Raw genomic sequence first — 19,079 nt, forward strand, 5'->3', positions numbered from 1 at the left:
TGCTGACCCTGTGCTTCACTTTCGGGCATCCATTGCTTCCTAGTCTCTCCCTTACTGAGCTAGGGGAGAATGTAGGACAGCTGGGTGGGTCAGCAGCCTGGGCAACTGGTCACAGTTCTTTGACCTGCAGTGAATCATTTATTCTCTAGAGCTTGAGCATCCTCAGCTGTAAAAATGAAGGTTTTACACCAGCATTAAAATATGTTTGATCTATACAGAGCAAGTATCCTCAGCTGAGCTTGAGCATCCTCAGCTGTAAAAATGAAGGTTTTACACCAGCATTAAAATATGTTTGATCTATACAGAGCAAGTATTGATTAATTATAAGTATTAATGAGATTTTTCATTAATTTTCTTAGAGTTTATTTTTTTATTTTTATTTTTTAAAAAGATTTTAGGTATTTATTTGACAAAGAGACAGCCAGCGAGAGAGGGACCACAAGCAGGGGGAGTGGGAGAGGAAGAAGCAGGCTCCTAGCCGAGGAGTCTGATGGGGGGCTCAATCCCAGAACACCAGGATCATGCCCTGAGCTGAAGGCAGACGCTTAACGACTGAGCCACCCAGGCGCCCCAATTTTCTTAGAGTTTAAAAGAGCATTGTGGGAGTTGGTTTGAATGGCATGTTGTTTCTAGAAATGTTCAGGGTAGTTTGGGTGGATGCCTTTTGTCTTTAATACATTTTTGGCAGAGGTGTTTGGAATAGTTCCACTTGGTGTATTGTAAAAATAGAAATGAAGTTTTCAACCAGAGATGTTCAGGATAGGGAGATGCAAAATTATAATAACCAGAATCATTCTTAGAGTGCTGTCAGTTTTGGAGGGAGCACTTAGGAAGTAAGATAAGACCCTCAAGGGTGTGCGCTGGCAGTAAAAGGTGACCACCAAACTATGCTGAGGAGACAGGGAGGAGGGATGTGGTGAGAAGGCGAGGGGAGAACAGGGAAGGGTGAGGACTGGGATGCCTCCCTGTGAGTCTCGTATCTTCAGGAAAGTTTAACAAATTTATGGAAGGTCAGCTGCATTCTCTTCAGGTTGACACCGCGTGCAGACACAGGAGACCCCTAGAACTTACAGATATTGGGTGGTGGGCTTTGCACCTACAGGCCAAGTCATGGGTGAGGGCTTGTTAAATTATACGTAGGTATCTAAGGGGCCAAGTGATCTGGTGACTTATAGCTTTTGGGTTTGGAAGACAAGGGTCTTTTGGCTTATTTTATCCTTGGAGAGAAGGCTCAAAGTCTTAAATGGTAATAGAGCTAATATTAAGTGCTGACAAGCGGTGAGATAAGCAGTTTTCTTATATTATTATTTTCGATCCTCACAGTGATTCTATGAGATAGGTACTCTTCTTTTTTGAACATTATTTTTATTTATTTATTTATTTATTTTTAAGGATTTTATTTATTTATTTGACAGAAAGAGAGAGCACAAGCAGGCAGAGGCAGAGGAAGAAGCAGACTCCTCACTGAGCAGAAAGCCCCACTCGGGACTCGATCCCAGGACCCTGGGATAATGACCTGAGCCGAAAGCAGACACTTCACTGACTGAGCCACCCAGGCGCCTCATAAATATTATTTATTTATTTGAGAGAGAGAGCATACGAGAGAGAGAGAGAGAGAGCGAGCACGAGGAGGGGGAGGGGCAGAAGGGGAGGGCAAGGCAGGCTCCCCATTGCTCAGGGAGCCCAGCACCTCAGGGCTCGATCCCAGGACCCTGGTATCATGACCTGAGCCAAAGGCAGATGCTTAACTGACTGAGCCCCCCAGGCACCCCAAGATAGGTGCTCTTCTTAGCCTCCGCCTTACAAATGGAAGACTGATGTGTAGAGGCATTAAATTTAGCCAGCAACCTTCCTGGGATTCAAGCCACAGGAGTCTGGCCTGGATCCCTTGCTCTTAACCACTGTGCTCTGTTGCCTTGTGCTCGTGGGTGAGTTCTTACTCTGGGACATTCTGCATGGGATTGACCGTACATAGGGTAGCCTGGGGTTGTGTTTGGGATGGTGAGAGCATGTCATATTGCTTTGATCTTTTCATGGTCTGTGCATTCACGTCCTGTAACAAATCACCACTACTGTTGTGGCTTAAAACAACATAAAATTATTACCTTAAAGTTCTGGCGGTCTGAAGTCTGAAAATGGGTCTTGTGGGCTAAAATCAATGTATTTGCAGGGCTGTGTTCCTTCTGGATGCTGCAGGGGAGAATCTGGTCCTTTCCTCTTCCAGCTTCTAGAGACTTTCCACATTCCTTGCCTTGTGTCCCCCTTCTTGCAATCACATGGCTCCAGAGTTTGCTTCCATCATCACAGCTCCTTCCTGGACTTTCCTGGGTCTGGTAAAGCTCCTTGTGGTTACGTTGGTTCCGCCTGGATAATCCAGCATGATCTCCCCATCTCTAGAGCCTTAACTTAATCACAGGTGCAAAATCACTTCGCCATGTGAAGTAGTATATTCACAAGTTCTGCAGACTTTATAGTCTTTTTATTTATGATTTGATTATAGAGATTGCCATTTCAGGCTTTCTTATTTTCAGTTTTGAGCAATAACTGATGAAACCTCACTTCCCACCACCCCAGCCTGAGCCATTGCTGAGCTCCAGCTGTTTGACTGATGAGTGTCATCATTCTGGACACCATCACATACGGAGTGGGGGGAAGGTATGTGTTAGGAACCTCTGCAGAGGGGTATAATGTAAAAGGTAGTGGCTTTTAAAGGTCTTAATGAAGTGTAAAAACGAGTGGAATTTTATGATTCTTCATATGATTTAGCTACTTTTTCATTTCAGAATTGATACCTCCTTTACATGGTTGTAATCCTAGTAAACATATTTTGCTATGCTAGTTTTCCTTAGGCCTCTATTTTATCTATTATCTCTCGTCTTTCCACAGGGTTAATAGTGGTAAGCTTAGCTACAATTTGCTGAGCCCCTCCCTGCAGGAGGCATCCTTCAAAACATTTTGTTTTTCATCTGATTTTCACATAAGCCTCCTGAGGTAGATATTATTCCCCTTTTTTGTAGATGAGAAAGTGGAAAACTCTGGGAAGCATTTTACTTTAAAGTCACATCAAACGATTAGTTAAGTCTGGAAGTGAGATTCGAAACTAGGACTGCACGAGTCTAAGGGCTTGCTCTTGCTCTCCTGCTTCACTGCCTTCTCAGGGCAACTAAGGGAAAGGCTTATTTAAATTCTTGGTTAAACACCAACAGTGTGAAGAAGAAAATACATTAGCACAGGGCTATTGTGGCAGTGGAACGTTAAATTTTATTTCATTCCTCCTGACAGGCAGGCCAAGAAGAGGAACTTGATGAACACACAATCTTCGTTTGGTTAGCAAGTATACCAGTTTTCTCCCATGTCTAAATCCTAAATTCCTGTTAATCTTTGAGCAGCTTTACTAGTGAAATGCTATGGCATGGAGGATGATGATTTGATCATTTAACAACCAAAGTAGATGTGTCCTTTATACGGCTGTTTCTTGTGTCAGACGTATAACATTTTTTTTATTTTTGGTAAAAATGTAACATGGCAAAAATGATTTCGCTGGGGGAGATGGGTGTAAGATAATGAATGCACAGTTTCAGTGCCCTAACTTTTGACACTGAAACATCTGGTCATGGATTCTGAGCCCTCAGTGGCCACAGTGTTTAGGAAACCCAGGTGTGATTAGGCTGCAGGGATTATTTTATTGCTAAATGTTGGCCTGTTTAAAATTGTACTCTCTTTCCTTAGTATTCATATAAAAGCTGTCCAAAAAGTGGACCAAATATATACTTGTCTCTTGTAGAGTGCTAGAGCTCTTTTTTTAAAAGTTATTTATTTATTTATTTATTTATTTATTTATTTATTTATTTATTTATGTAATCTCTACCCCCAACGTGGGGCTCAGACTCACGACCCTGAGATCAAGACTGAGCCAGCTGGGTGCCCCCAGAGTATTAGAGTTCTTAAACTTATGCTTGATTTTGATTGGTTTTGATCAAGTCTTTGAACATACTCTTCCTGAAAACATGGGACTTGTTCAGGGTATCATTCTTTCTTTATCACCCTGCTCCACCCCCAGTCCAATCCATTAGCAAGTTCTGTCAATTCTGCTTTTTTTTTTTTTTAAAGATTTTATTTATTATTTATTTGACAGAGAGAGAGACAGCCAGCGAGAGAGGGAACACAGGCAGGGGGAGGGGGAGAGGAAGAAGCAGGCTTCCAGCGGAGGAGCCTGATGCGGGGCTCGATCCCAGAAAGCCGGGATCACGCCCTGAGCTGAAGGCAGACACTTAACGACTGAGCCACCAGGCGCCCCAGTTCTGCTTCTGAATTGTATCTTAATTCTCTACTTTTCTTCCTGGTCATTGCTACCACCTGGGCAGGCTGCCCTCCGTGTTTGCCCCCCACCCCCACCCTGTTGCTATCCAGGACAGTGGGGCTGTCTGCCCTCCATGTTTTCACCTTGACCGCAGAGCAGGACCAACCTGGAAACCCACCTCGAATCAGCTCATGTCCTTTCTTTATATTAACGTCCAGTAGCTTCCTGTTGTACTAAACATCAAATCTAAACTCCTTACACTGTCCTGAAAGGCCTGTGTGATCTGCCCCTGCCTGGCTTTCCAAATGCATTTTATGCTACCAACCTACCCAGCACTTCCAGAGCCTTACCATAGGCTGCCTCCTGGTTCTGGAACAGGTTCTTCCCTCAGCCCTGCAGTTAGCTGCTACCCAATCTCACGGTCTCTGTTTAAATGCCGTCTCAAGGAATCATGCCTGACTGTTCTAAATTGGATCGTTTCTGTTACTGTCTCTCTCTCTCTCTCCCTTTTCTGTCCTTAATAGCATTTATTACCAATTATAGTTAATTTTATTTGATTGCTTCTTTGGGTCTATGTTTACTAAGATGTAAGCCCTAGGGAGCAAGAACTATGCATAGCTTGTTTGCTGCTATATCATCAGTATTTTAGTATTTAGTAGGTGTTCAGCAAATATTTATTGAATGAATGAGGGGGCAGAGGCAAGCTGGCAGGACGGGTGTATCTCTTGAATGCTCAGCTCATGAAAAAATGACATACTTTCCCAGGGTCAGATGGACCCAGTCATTGCCTGCAGTTTGTTCACATGGGAAAAATTGGAGAATAATTCTGAGAGCTGTTTATTTATTGTAAAGATTATAGGGGTTCTATGTCTTTCTGGCAGGCATGTTTGCCTTCTGCTTATTCAGCTAATTTGAGTCATATTGACATGTGACTATGTGACAGACAATTCGGTCATATGCTGAGGTGTCTACCACCTTAATTTTAAAGTAGCAGTCATCTACACAAGCACCTTGTTTTTTCATGAAACTCTGCCTTAAGTTCCACCATAGTTGTGTGGTTCGTCAGATTTTGTGAGTCCACTGAGGTGAGGCCATTTCAGATAGAGTGCTGTGTGAGGCCTAACCCTGAACAGCCAAGGTTATGAGTGGGTCTACCAAGATGTGTTCATTGAAATGCTCTGTCTGGTAACATTGAACATACTTTTGAATGAAAGTATCTGATTATCAACGTTTAGGATTTAAAATGTCTTCGTTGTCTTAGTTGAGTTCTTTATGACATTTTACATTAGGAATAGTTCATTTTTAAAAGCCAGTTTATTTTATTTTTTTATTTTTTAAGATTTTATTTATTTGTCAGAGAGAGTGAGCACACAAGCAGAGGGAATGGCAGTCAGATGGAGAGGGAGAAGCAGGCTCCCCGCTGAGGCAAGGAGCCTGGTGCGGGACTCAATCCCAGGACCCTGGGATCGTGACCTGAGCTGAAGGCAGATGCTTAACTGACTGAGGGACCCAGGTATGCCTTAAAGCCATTTTATATCAGTTTATAGGAAGACTGGTTTTCATATTTCCTAGGACATGAGGGAACTTGTCCAGTAAATCTTAAGAGCAGATCGGGTATTTCAGAATGAGTTAAAAAGAAGGGCCTAAAAAACACAGCCTTGATTCTTCCAGCATTATTAAAATGCCCATTCTTTTTGGGAAACACCGAGCTGAAGTTTTGGTTTGCTGTGCAAATCATCCTTCTTCCTAGTGTGTAAGTATGTTAATAATACGGGACTATTTTGAAATATAATGTTTAAATATCATTCCAAATATTTCCTTTTATTTTACATTGTCAGATAGTTAATCTAGCCTCTTAGTTAACAATAAATCAGTACAGTCGTTAGTCTTATTGAAAGAACTAATTCACTGCATTTAATAATCTGAAGCCTTGGTTAGGCCTACCATTGGCTTAGTTTACTTGACTTGTAGAAAGTGAAGTCATAGGATTCTAGGTTTTAGAGGGATTCCTTAGGTTTGGCTCTGGAAAGGTGGTTAACCTTTGAAGGACTCAAAAGTTGTCAAATGAAAATTTCTTGGTTGCTATATTGGCAGTTTCCAACTGCTAGATCAAGGAGTACATTTCCCCATTTCTCCAGAACCAGTGTTATAAAGGATAGGCAGCTGCGATAGCAGCTCTGTGGTCCCCTTCCCTAATCCCACCGGTCCGGGCAAGTGGGAGTGGAGCGCAGGATAACACAACCACACCAATGCTTGTAACAAGGGTCAGGAACCTTGGAGTCTACTCTTAGCTCTGTTATTTTATGCAAGTCATTTGACTTGTCAGGCTTAGATTACTCATCTGTAAAATGAATGGATTGGGCAAGATCATTTAAGCTCTGCTGTCATGTAATTGGGATTTTCTGATTCCTGGGTTAGAGTCTGGGCAGGGATTTGGATGGCAGAGTAGTGCAGGTGATCAGGCACTTCATACTTAACCGCATTTCCATAGTTGCATGGTTTAGTCACCAGATCCAATTGAATAACCAGAAGCGGTGGTGCACACACACACAAATTTTTGGTACTCTTTATAGGAAAACATTTTCAGTTTTATAATAGAGATCATTGAAAAAACCTTATTTCATAGGACTTGTGCCATTTTGACATCACTCTGTTATTCTTTTGAGTACTTCATTACTTTCTGGTCAGAGAGATGTTCTGGCTTATCTTGTAATTTCACATCTTGGTAGGACCCAATCATAACCTCGCCTGTTCAGGGTTAGGCCTTACACAGTACACTCTCTGAAATGGCCTCACCTCTATCTGTCCCATCCATGGAGTCAGCCAGTCCCCTGAGTACTGGTTCCTTCAAGGGAAAATGGGCTAGGTGTGCTCTTGCAAAATGGGATGCTATTACTTCTCCCTCTTTTGGAGGAAGAGCTAGGAAATATACACATACATATATATATATATATTTTTTTAAATTAGATAATACCCCTAATTGCAGTTCATCACCACGGGGTTCTTCCTCTCCTTCCAATTTTTTCATTTTAAGAGTTGGGATGTTAGGTTTGTATGGTCTTTCTCTCTCAGTTCATGATTCCCATACAAAACAATTTCAAAATTTTTTTTACCAACTTTACTACCAACAACAAACCTACCACTTTCTTTGCAGTTCTCTTTATCTTGAGAATTATTATACCGAAGATGGACATCCATATACTCTCAGGTTACTCTCTGTTATTATTGTCTTAACACTGTATTTTCCCCTCCCTCCGTCCCTCCCTGCCTCCTCCTTCCCTCCTTCTCTTCCACAGAGTAGACACTGTAAATGTTTGTTGCGAGGTAGTCTGTGCCCTTCTTTGAACTGCTCCTGTTCACAGTGCTTTCCTAGGTTAAGCTGATCACCCTCTCTATAGGAGTCATAGGATAATTAAGCTACCAAAAGCACTACCGTTCTGAGCAGGCACATATATATAAATAAAAATATATGATATATAACTATAATATATAGTTTCATTTAATAATACATAAATGTATAAATAATAATTATGTATCAAACCATAGTATGTAAAATTTTTATATATTAAACTCATTTTATCTCTATGTTCATGTAATCTTAATTATTTATTTCCCATATATAATTTTTAATCCACAGAACCCATGGTCCCATGTTTTCTGGTCTTAGTTTCAGCCAGTGTTTCACATTAGGTCATTAGAAATTGTGGATTTCAATGTTTTCATTTTAAGAGTTGGGAGGCACGTAAAAAACGTGGGTTTATTTTTTTTTGTGGTATCATCGTAAACTCTAAGGTGTACGAATACTCATTAGGCATTAAAGAAAACACAGACTGCGGGAACAACCACTGTGGGCGAGGGCTAGGTGTGGAAGTCAGAGGCTGGAGAGAAGAAGCAGTTAGGAGGAAGGAGAGTGTTGTTGGAGGGAAGAAGGTAGAGGTTAATGTATGTTTGAACTGAGGACGGTGATATTTAAGAAGTGTGAACTGGGCAAATTAAGTTGTTTACTACCCAATATAAATATGTAACCTACTTTTTCTTGTTAAAACTGCTAATAAATGATCTTTAAAATAGCTCTTTTTCTGTTTAAAAAGTATATTTTATTCATCCAAATTGACAGAAATATATAATTGTACATGTTCCTTGCTATTTTTCAGTGATGAAGAGAAAATACTGATGTTGGTACAGCCAAATATTGTTCCATTATAGTTATTCTTTAAGTGATCCTCTATTGGAAAAATTACTAAATTAATGTGGTTTTGTCTAATCATGTATCAAAGAAAAACAACCATCATATATTAAAGAAAGCATTAGTTTGAGACATTTGTGCTTTCATTGAAATGATCACTGCACTTTTAAACTGGAATATATATCTGGAGAAAAGCCCAAGAGTCTTTTAAAGATTTTTTGAAGGTATTTTAGAGTATTTTGAAAGGTACCTTTTAAATACCTTTAAAGTATTTTAGGATATTTTAAAAGAAAGTAAGACTTCAATAAAAATATTTTTATTTGACTTTCATTAACTTGTATATATGCATACTAAATATGTGTGTGTGTGTTTTATGTCTTATCACAATTGAGTGTATTCTTCCCATCTTCCTACTTAGTATTTTCTTATGGGCCTATTTAAACAAATCTCTAGGCAGGACCTTCTAGAATATTGGTCATTCTAGCACCTTCTATTTGCATAGATTTTCATAGGTATAATGAAGCCATGCCAGGGTAGCTCAAATATTTTTATCAGTGATAAAAAAAGCTAAAATCCTTTGGAAGTAACTTTTTGTGTTTTTATTACAGGTAAATTGGGATATTCACATTGTACAGAAACAGAGGTAAGAGAAATACTCAAATATTTATTAGTAAAGTAGCTTTGCAGCTCTTTAGATTAACTTAAGTATTGAACTATATCTCATGGGTTTTTGGTCTTCTGACAAGGATGTGTTGAAAGCAGGTATATTATCTTTTACATTTAAAAAGAGGAAAATATGAAGAAAAATCGGTTATCTTGCCCATATAAATATATTTTTAGAAGATTTTATCTTTAAGTTATCTCCACACCCACTGTGGGGCTCAAACTCACAACCCTGAGATCAAGAGTTGCATGCCCCACTGACTGAGCCAGCCATGTGCCCCTCTTGCCCATATTTTTAAAATGCTAGTGTGTGTTAAAAAGATTCACTTAATCGTGGCTTTAAAACTTTCCCATGTTGTTATGTATGAAATTGAGATACTAAGATTCAGAGCCCTTAATAAGAAATAGTTTAAGTTCGTTTTTTTTCATAATCCAGTCTAATGTGTCATAATAAATAAATCATTTAAATATGTTGAGCTCCTCTAGAGCAAAATAGGGCCTTGAAAACAATATTTCAGTAAGATTAATAATGCATCAAATAGTTTGTTATTTGTGTAAGCAGGTTTAGTACTCTTTAATAATTTAGTTCAAATTTCTGGTTGTGAACTTTAAGGAATTTCCACATGATTCCTGTGTTCCTTGCAGGAGTTTCAAGAGTAGCCCTGAAATATGAGGGGAGCATCCATGAACTATGTGTGTCTGGTGTTCTTTTCAGCAACTGTCGCATCATCTTTACATTAGGAGTCTTGGGTCTTTGTTAATGGCAATGCCTAAATAAAGAATTTAAGAAGTTATTTTTCTAATATAATATGTTTACATGTTGATGTAGATTTTAGTAAATTTCAACTGTTATTTTAAATAAAATGCAAGCTTCCTAAGGGATTGTATTGTATAATAAAGAAGCAAAAATACTTTGTTCCTTTTGCATTCAGAAATTATGCAATTCATTTTTGTATTTTCAACTTTGGAAGTAGAGATAACTTTTTTTCCAAATTAGCTCTAAAAATAGGCAAGAACTTAATTTTTTTAAAAGTAGAACTTAATATTTCTATATTGTGAGAATTTTCGATGTACTGTTCAATGTAATATAAAGGAGTGGGATTTGATTTGAGTCAGAAAATATAACTTCTGTCTGTGGTTTCTGGTGTGCGTTTTTCTGGCTATGTAATTTTGAGTAGTAATTTTTTCTCCTGCTCTCCTAGAACTTTGGCTTTCTTATCTGTAAAACGTTACTCATAATTCCTGTTGACCTCATGGGTTATGAAATTTTAAAGAGCAAATAAATACATGTGAAAATGTTGTACAAACCCTGAGGACATTTTTATATATGTATATTAGAATGAGTAAGTTTCTTACTCTGTCTTACGTTGTATCACCATAAAATCAGTATGGTTGTAGCATTTCGTTTAGTACTCACTTTGTATAGGAACGTCATTCATTTTATCTCCGTAATCTCCTAGTTAGTAGCCCTTATTCTTTGACCTATACCTTGGGTAACCAAAAGAATTGGAATCTGAACAGAACCTCCTTTCAGGATTTTTTTTTTTAAGATTTTATTTATTTATTTGACAGGAGAGAGAGAGAGCACAAGCAGGGGGAGCAGCAGAGGGAGAGGGGCAAGCAGGGAGCCTGATGCAGGGCTCGATCCCAGGACTCTGGGATCATGGCCTGGACTGAAGGCAGACACTTAACCAACTGAGCCATCCAGGCGCCCCTCCTTTCAGGATTTTTTAAAGTAACTATTTGATGAGGGAAAATCACAAGGAAATAAAAAGTTCAATCCGATTAGCTAACAGCTCGGAGTATTTTCTAGGGGTAGTAGTAGTTAGAGACTGAAATTGTGGATGGTGATTTATCTGTATTGTTTGGATTTTTGTTTTAAATGAGAACTTCTCTGTGTATTACTTTGTTAATTAAAATAATAAAAAGGAGGGGCAGTAGACGTTATGGGAACTACTTTTTCAAGAAGTTGAGTGACTTGAGAGAAAGAGGAGACAGCTTGAGTAGAAAGTTTTGTTTTTTAGGGAAGAGGTACATTCGGAGGGGTTGGGAGTGGCAGTGGTAAGGAAGCGAGAGAGTGAGGTTGGAGTCCAAGTTAGAGAGTGAGGGTTTGCTGAAATCAGACGTAGGACTACCTCTGGCTTGACTAGAGCAGTGGTTCTCCAAGTGTGGTAGGAGGGCTCTGGGGGGGTTCCTGACACCCTTTCAAGGTCAGGCTATTTTTGAAGTAATACTAAGACATAATCTGCCCTTCTGCTTTCATTCTCTTGAGGGTACAGTGGTGTTTTCCTTGGCTACATGACTGTGTAACTATAAATGTCATAGCAGACCTCAGAAGCAGATGTAAGATCTAGCCGGCTTTTATTAAGCATGACCTTCAGGAGTTTTACAAAAATGTAAAACAGTATCACTCTTCTCGTTTTTTTTGCTTTTGTTTTTAAAAATAGAGGTTTCTTTCCCATAAAAATGTTACTTATATTAACATATTTAATATTTAATATTTTTAAATGATTTGATTTAAAAATTTCTCAGTTTTAATTTCTAATACAGGAGATGTCGATAGATTATGGTTCACATGCAAAAAAAATTCCTTGGACTCCTTAGTAATTTTTGGAGTGTAAAAGGGTCCTAAAGCCACAAGTCTGAGAGCTGTTGGGCTGGGGTGTGTTTAGCATGGGTATTTATGCCTGAGAAACAGAATTGAGGGCTGAGTGCAGTAAACCGCAATCCTGAGGAAGACAGTGGGAAGTTGAGGGAATCTTTGATAATAAGGATTTAAGCCGGTCTTTTCTGTCAGTAAGACAGTAGGGTTGTTTCTGAGAGTGAGGTGATCCTAGATCAGAAAGGTGATTGCTTGAGCCCCTTTTTTTGCCCTTCCGTTGTTCTTCTGTTGAGAAAGGAGGTGCTCAGCAAGCTCTGGCATTAAATGCAGACCAAGAGAAGAGCTGCTCGCAAGTTGTAGATGAGTGGGACTGTGAAGGGCCCTGGAGAAGATGGAGTAGCATGTTGCTTGCTCCATACTGTGGTGCAGGCCTCCACCCTGGGAGCTGGTGTGGTGGGTGTTTGTGCTTAGGCTGGGATTTTGGCTCCACCCTTCTCCCGCACTTCTCGGCCTCAAGATTCCTCATCTGAAAGGTAGGTTGTTGGGATTGCAGAGAGTTTGTTTGTTTAAGATTTTATTTGTTAGAGAGAGAAAGAGAGAGCACAAGCAGGGGGAGTGGCAGACAGAGGGAGAAGTAGGCTCCCCACTGAGCAAGGAGCCTGACGTGGGGCTTGATCCCCGGATCCTGGGATCATGACCTGAGCTGAAGGCAGACGCTTAACCGACTGAGCCACCCAGGCATCCCAAGTGGTTGCAGAGAGTTTAGCATAAAGCCTGGCTTAGTTAATATAGCCTATTATTCTAAGCTGGGAGGTGTCTGGTTTCTGGGATAGAGAAAGTTATCTTTTCAAGGAGCCTCAGGGTGACTGCTAGGGAAAGCAAAATCCCTTATCTTTCCGGGCCTTCAGGACCCTCCCTCATTGAGACGTATAACTTTAAGTGTTTAACTATGTATTTTAATAGTTTTTATAGTACATAGAAATCATATTTTGAATTATTTTCTAGTTTTACTTTTAATTCTCTTTTGAATACTTTTCCTATATTCGGAAAAAGTAAACAAAATTATGAGTTTAGAGAAAATAAGGAGGCCATACATAGGCATTCAGTCAACTTTTATGTGGTCTTTTATCTCAAGATAGCTTAATATTTCTAAAAGATCAAGTATTATACCTTATTTCTCACTGGAAAAAAAATTTTTTAAAGATTTATTTATTTGAGAGAGATAAAGAGCCCATGCTCGCATGCATGTGCGAGTAGGGGGGAGGGGCAGAGGGAGAGACTCCCCAAGCAGACCCCATGGTGAGCAGAGTTCCATGTGGGACTCAGTCTCACGACCCTCAAGATCATGACCTGAACCAAAACCAAGAGTCCCATGCTCAACTGAGTGAGCTACCCAGGTGCCCCTGTTTGGAAAATTTTTTAAACTTATTCAATTAAAAGTATATTCTAGCATTTGAACTCATTAAGCGAAATCTTTCACATAATTTGTTTTAAAAGACATTGCAAAATTGTTTACTTTAGTAGGCAATTTAATTTTTTTCTACATCTCTTTTACATTTTTTGAAGGTATAATTTACATACAGTAAAATTTACCTTTTTCAGTTACAGTTCTTCCAGTTTTAACAGATATTCAGTTGTGTTAACCATCTCCACAATCAAGTTCTGTCACTCCCTAGACTCCGCCAGTGCCCCTTGGTGGTGGCTCCCTCACCTTCCTTCCCTCCTTCAGGCCCCTGTCTACCACTGATCTGTATTTTGTCCTTTCATTTTGAGAAGGGCTTGTAATTTAAACAGTGCATTACCCCTGCTTCTCCCTCTCCAGAAGTGCTCACAGCTCAGCCTGGTCATTTATAAACTCTTAAATTAAGACTGACCTGTACCTGTGGGTACTTGCCTGTCCAGCAGGCAGTTCTGGTCCACAACTTGGGGGAGCTTTTACCCTCATTTTACAAGTTTTTCCTACTGCCATTATTTAAATAATTTAGTGGGTTATACTTTTATATTTGAAGAAAATTGCCAAGCTCTTAAAAATGTTGTAACATAAAGGATTGAATTTTTAAGTATTTTAATTGAGACATTTTCATTGTTGTAAATTTTTAGCTTTCCAAATTTCATCACGTTCCTGTTTTCTATTAACCACCACTAATTATGAAGCATTGAGGCCCTTGCCCTTTAGCAGGAAAGGTTAAATAAATAACTAGAACAATCCTTTTCCCTTGGTAGATGAGCTCTGTTTTAAGTGGACTGGTTAAAGCATTACATAAAGTTAAATTAACTATTGTCAGTACTTTAATCTTGATAAAGCTAGTTTATAAAAATCGTAGCATAGCAGAAAAATGTAACCTTTACTGACGGAAACTTTAAAAGATCCATGCTCACGTCTTAGGACTAGAGTTCATATATACTGTATATAAATACTGTTTCATTCCCACGTGCATCTTTAAAAAATACTTTAGAGCTAAGTATATGCTGAATACTTTATAGACATTAATTTAATCCTCATAGCAAACTTAGAAACAAATTCTAGAAACAGAGCTTAAGTATAGAGAGGTTATGTAACTTGCTCAGGGCCGTATAGCCAGCATGTTGCAGAACCACTTCCCTTCACCTTTCATTTGTTTGTCTTTATTCAGCCTTTGTTTATCTGCAGTGTAAGGCATCTGCATAATGCTTAAAATTAGTTTAGTGCCCCGTTTGGGGCGGCGAAATGGCTGAGTGTCTCCTTATTCCATATATATCTCTTACCTGTGACTACAGTTCCCGGTATTGTGTAGCCAGGGACTATGTTCCTGCTCAGTGTAAACTGGGCAAAGGACTGATTGCAGCCCCTGAACCTTCAACCCTCCTCCCGCCCCCCCACCCCCGTTGGTTAGATGAACATAGAGTTCTGTACTGTAGTAATTTGTGAAGTTGTTTGATTTTAACTTACTCAGAATGACTCGAGTTGTTCTATATATTTGAAGCTCCTGGGGAACCAGACCTAGAATTAGTCTGCTTTGTGGGGGAACCCAAAGATCTTGAGAACGAGCCAAAAAATACGTCAGAGTTAGTGTCTTGGACTTACTCCGTTCTGATTATATACAGTTTTTGACACAAACAGGATTATATGAAATTTTTTTTTGTTTCCTGAGCAGTCTAAAATAAACTTCCAAAAGTAGTATGTGGGAGTTCTCTGCGTTAGCACAGTATAATGTTTAAAAATTCCCGTTTTGTGTTTAGCTAAATCAGCCCACTGACCTTTGATTTTACCTCTGGCTCATGCAGACTCGGTGGCAGTTGGATGAATAATACCTCTTTTAATTGACATTTGCTGTCCATTAGTTGATTTCAAAAGTAACTCAAAAATGTGACTTGAAGAAGTATATACAGTTAACTCTTGGACAACATGGGGGTTAGTTGAAAATCCATGTGTAACTTTTGACTCCCCAAAAAGTTAACTACTGTTAACTACTGTTGACCAAGAGCCTTACCAATAACATAAGCTTTTTATGTCATGTGTATTATATACTATATTGTTATAATAAAGTAAGTTACAGAAAATGTTATTAAGGGGGCACCTGGGTGGCGCAGTTGTTAAGCGTCTGCCTTCGGCTCAGGGCGTGATCCCGGCATTATGGGATCAAGCCCCACATCAGGCTCCTCCACTGGGAGCCTGCTTCTTCCTCTCCCTGCTGTGTTCCCTCTCTCGCTGGCTGTCTCTATCTCTGTCAAATAAATAAATAAAATCTTTAAAAAAAAAATGTTATTAAGAAAATCATAAGAGAAAATACATTTATAGTATTGTACTGTATTTCACTGAAAAAACAGAAGTGGGCCCATGCAGTTCAAACCCATGTTATTAAAGGGTCAGCTGTAATATTTTAATGAAAATATTTGCATTTGTGCATAATTTTAGCTGCATAATGAGCCTATTTAAATGATTGTGAAATTAGTATTTGATACCAAACTAATTAAATCTTAAATTAAATCTTAAAGCAGAAACAAAAGACAGTTACTCCTCTTTAAGCAGAAGGCTTTCTCTGATTTTAAACCTTACTTTAAGGTTTTATAAAAGGAATTGCATGACAAGAGGTTAAAATAATAATATATGTTCTATGAAAGGATTAGAAGAATAGTCTCCATTAACTGCTGGTAACAGCTTTTTCTCCTTGGTCAACAGACCAGAAGAAATGGGAAGGATGCTCATATTCTGCCTCCCGTGCTTTTGGATTAGAAACCCAAACATGCCTGAATTTACATGGCTTTTTGGCTGACATTAACTTAAATGATTTGAAATTGGTTTATGTGTCCTCAGAGTAAATTGTGTCTGTCTTTGAGTTGCTGCTTCTGAGTGTGAGTATTAGTAGAGGTTGGTAGTGAGTTATTAATGGTGTGATAAATAAATAATCTCACTTAGATTACATGTGTCATCCGATAGAGACTGGTACATTATGTTAGCTACTTGTTACATTTAAAATTCATTTCTCCCTCCTTGCCTCTCTCTTTCTCCCTGCCCTTTTCTCCGCTCTGACCTCTTTTGATCTTTCTCATAACATTTATTATCAAGATGTCTTCCTGTTGTAGTCACAGATGTCTTAAGTACTGGGCACATGGTTTGACCATTGTTCATCTGTATAGCTTTTACTTTATCTGAAGACCAATAACAGTGATATATGTATGTCTGCTAAAGGATTTCCGAATAGCCCAAATTATCTGGGAGTAAACATAGTATTCTGGAAAGAGCAGAAAGTTTACCCTGCAGGTATCTGAAGCACCTCTATGTACTTAGAATAGAATAGAAAGTTTTCTTAATGATTCGCCTTATCAGGGAGTTGTATCAATATGCCTTAATGAAAAGTTTAAATATTTAGTAAAATAAATCAGTATTTTTCAGCATAGACACTACAGTGTTGAAGGATCAAGGTGGGAAGGGGCTAGATTTTTTAATTACCTTTTTCAAAGTACCTTTCACCTTTGAAGAGATGATACATATTTGTTGTCAAAATTAGTACATCACAGAAAGATACCAGGAAGAAAGTAACAAACACTTTATATCCTACCATCTAGTGGTAATGGCTGTTTATTCTTTTAGACGTTTCTTCCCATATTTACATAACAAAATTGACTCACTCATTGAGCGTCCATTGGGTGCTAGTCTCAGAGGTACATGTATCTTTGCATAAAAGGTACTTGGCTTCAAGGAATTAGCCAGACTGAGGGAAAGGGTTTAGATACATGGATGGAACTTTCCAGGCAGAAGGAAATTACAGTGAGAACTCTTAGGAGTTCAAACTGTTTTTGAAACTGACAGAACACCAGGGTGTCTGAAGCAAAGAGAATGTGTGGGACAGTTGTAGGACATGTAGGGAGAGCAAGGTGGTGCTACGTCTTGCAGGTCATATTAAAGATTAGACATAGGTCCGTTTCCTCTTCAAGAGAAGAAACATTTCTGTCTGAAATTTTCTTCTATTTCCTTTTTTTTTTTTAAAGATTTTATTTATTTGAAAGAGAGCGAGAATGTGAGAGAGAGAGAGAACAGCAGGGAGGAGGGGCTGAGGGAGAAGGCGTCTCCCCGCTGAGCAGGGAGCCTGATGTGGGTCCTGATCCCAGGACCCCGTGATCGTAACCTGAGCAGAAGGCAGACACTTAACCAACTGAGCCACCCAGGCATCCATGAAATTTTCTTCAATTTCCTAAGATCATTCTTCTTTTGATGTGCATTCTTCATTTGCTGTTCGCTTATATTCTTCTTCGGGATAGTATTTATATATACATATTTCATCAGTGTATTACATTATTTCATTAAATTGTTATTGTAAGCACATAAGTGCTTTTGAATGCATGGGTTTGGGAACAAACCTTACAGACAAAATTTAAACATAAGCATGTTTAAGGTAAGCATATGGCTTACCTGGTAGGGGTAGAAATGCACTGGTGACCTAAAGAGTAGCTTGCCTACTCATGGCTAGTAGTAGTCGTGGAGATTGTCAGTATGATCTAGAGGGACTGGGGAGTGTGAGATAGTCAGAGAGAGGCTGATTAAGAGAGCTTCCACTGTTCACTACGGTGTCTCTTGACATCATCCCTCAATTTAGTAGAGATTCTTACTGTATTTGGCAGATAGAGTTTAAAGAAACTCCTTATCAGTAAAATAAGGTAGTTCACTGGTATTGTGATAATTCCCCAGTTTCTTTTGATGATGGTGCTTTCTTAATTTTTTGTGACAGCTTTGTCAAGGTATAATTCACAGAAAACAAGTCAGCCATTTAAAGTGTGCAATTCATTGGTTTTTGGTATATTCACAGAATTATGTGACCATCATCACTCTTAACTCTAGAACATTTTTGTCACCTCTGAGAGAAATCCAGTACCTTTAGCTATCATCCAGCATTCCCCAGTACTCCTACCACCACCCCAAAACACAACTAATTTTCTTTCTATCTCTATAGATTAGCCTATTCTGGGTATTCTATGTAAGTGAATTATATAATATTTGGTCTTTTGTACCTGACTAACTTTAACTTAGCACAGTGTTTTCATGGTTCATCCATGTAATAGCACGTATCAGTACTTCATTCCTTTTACTGCTGAATATTCACCTGTAAGGATATGCCATATTTTGTGTACCCATTCATTAGTTGATGGACATTTGAGTCTCTTGCACCTTTTGGCCATTATGAGTAATGCTCCTTTAAAAGTTCCTGTACAAGGTTTCGGGGCGCCTGGGTGGCATAGCGGTTAAAGCGTCTGCCTTCGGCTCAGGGCGTGATCCCCGCGTTACAGGATCGAGCCCCATGTCGGGCTCCTCCACTGTGAGCCTGCTTCTTCCTCTCCCACTCCCCCTGCTTGTGTTCCCTCTCTCGCTGGCTGTCTCTGTCTCTGTCGAATAAAGAAATAAAATCTTTAAAAAAAAAAAAAAGTATTTAAAAAAAAAAAAAAAGTTCCTGTACAAGGTTTTGTGTGGACATAAGTTTTTATTTCTCTTGGATATATACCTAGGAATAGACTTGTTGGGTCAACTGATAACTCCATGTTTTAGCTTTTGAGGAACTGCCAAACTGTTTACCAAAGTAACTCCATTGTTTGACATTCCCACTAGCAGTATTTGGAGGTTTTCATTTCCCCACATCCTCACCAAAACCTGTTTTTTTTATAATAATTTTTTATTATATTATGTTAGTCACCATACAGTATATCCTTAGTTTTTGACGTAGTGTTCCATGAGTCATTATTTGCGTATAACACCCAGTGCACCATGTAATACGTGCCCTCCTTAATACCCATCACCGGCCTATCCCAATCCCCCAACCCCCTCCTCTCTGAAGCCCTCAGTTTGTTTCCCAGAGTCC

The 19,079-nt window shown here is 39.1% G+C and overlaps 1 protein-coding gene across 1 annotated transcript in view; it reads left to right on the forward strand.

Annotated features, from left to right (window-relative positions):
* SPIRE1 (spire type actin nucleation factor 1) overlaps nucleotides 1-19,079 on the forward strand; it is a 213,812-nt gene that overhangs the window by 15,587 nt on the left and 179,146 nt on the right. Inside the window, exon 3 of the mRNA XM_034642187.1 lies at nucleotides 9,095-9,129. Coding sequence (XP_034498078.1) covers nucleotides 9,095-9,129 — 35 coding nt within the window. The remainder of the gene's footprint in view (nucleotides 1-9,094; nucleotides 9,130-19,079) is intronic.

This window comes from Ailuropoda melanoleuca, chromosome 14, assembly GCF_002007445.2.
Source record: "Ailuropoda melanoleuca isolate Jingjing chromosome 14, ASM200744v2, whole genome shotgun sequence".
Classification (NCBI taxonomy): Eukaryota; Metazoa; Chordata; class Mammalia; order Carnivora; family Ursidae; genus Ailuropoda; species Ailuropoda melanoleuca.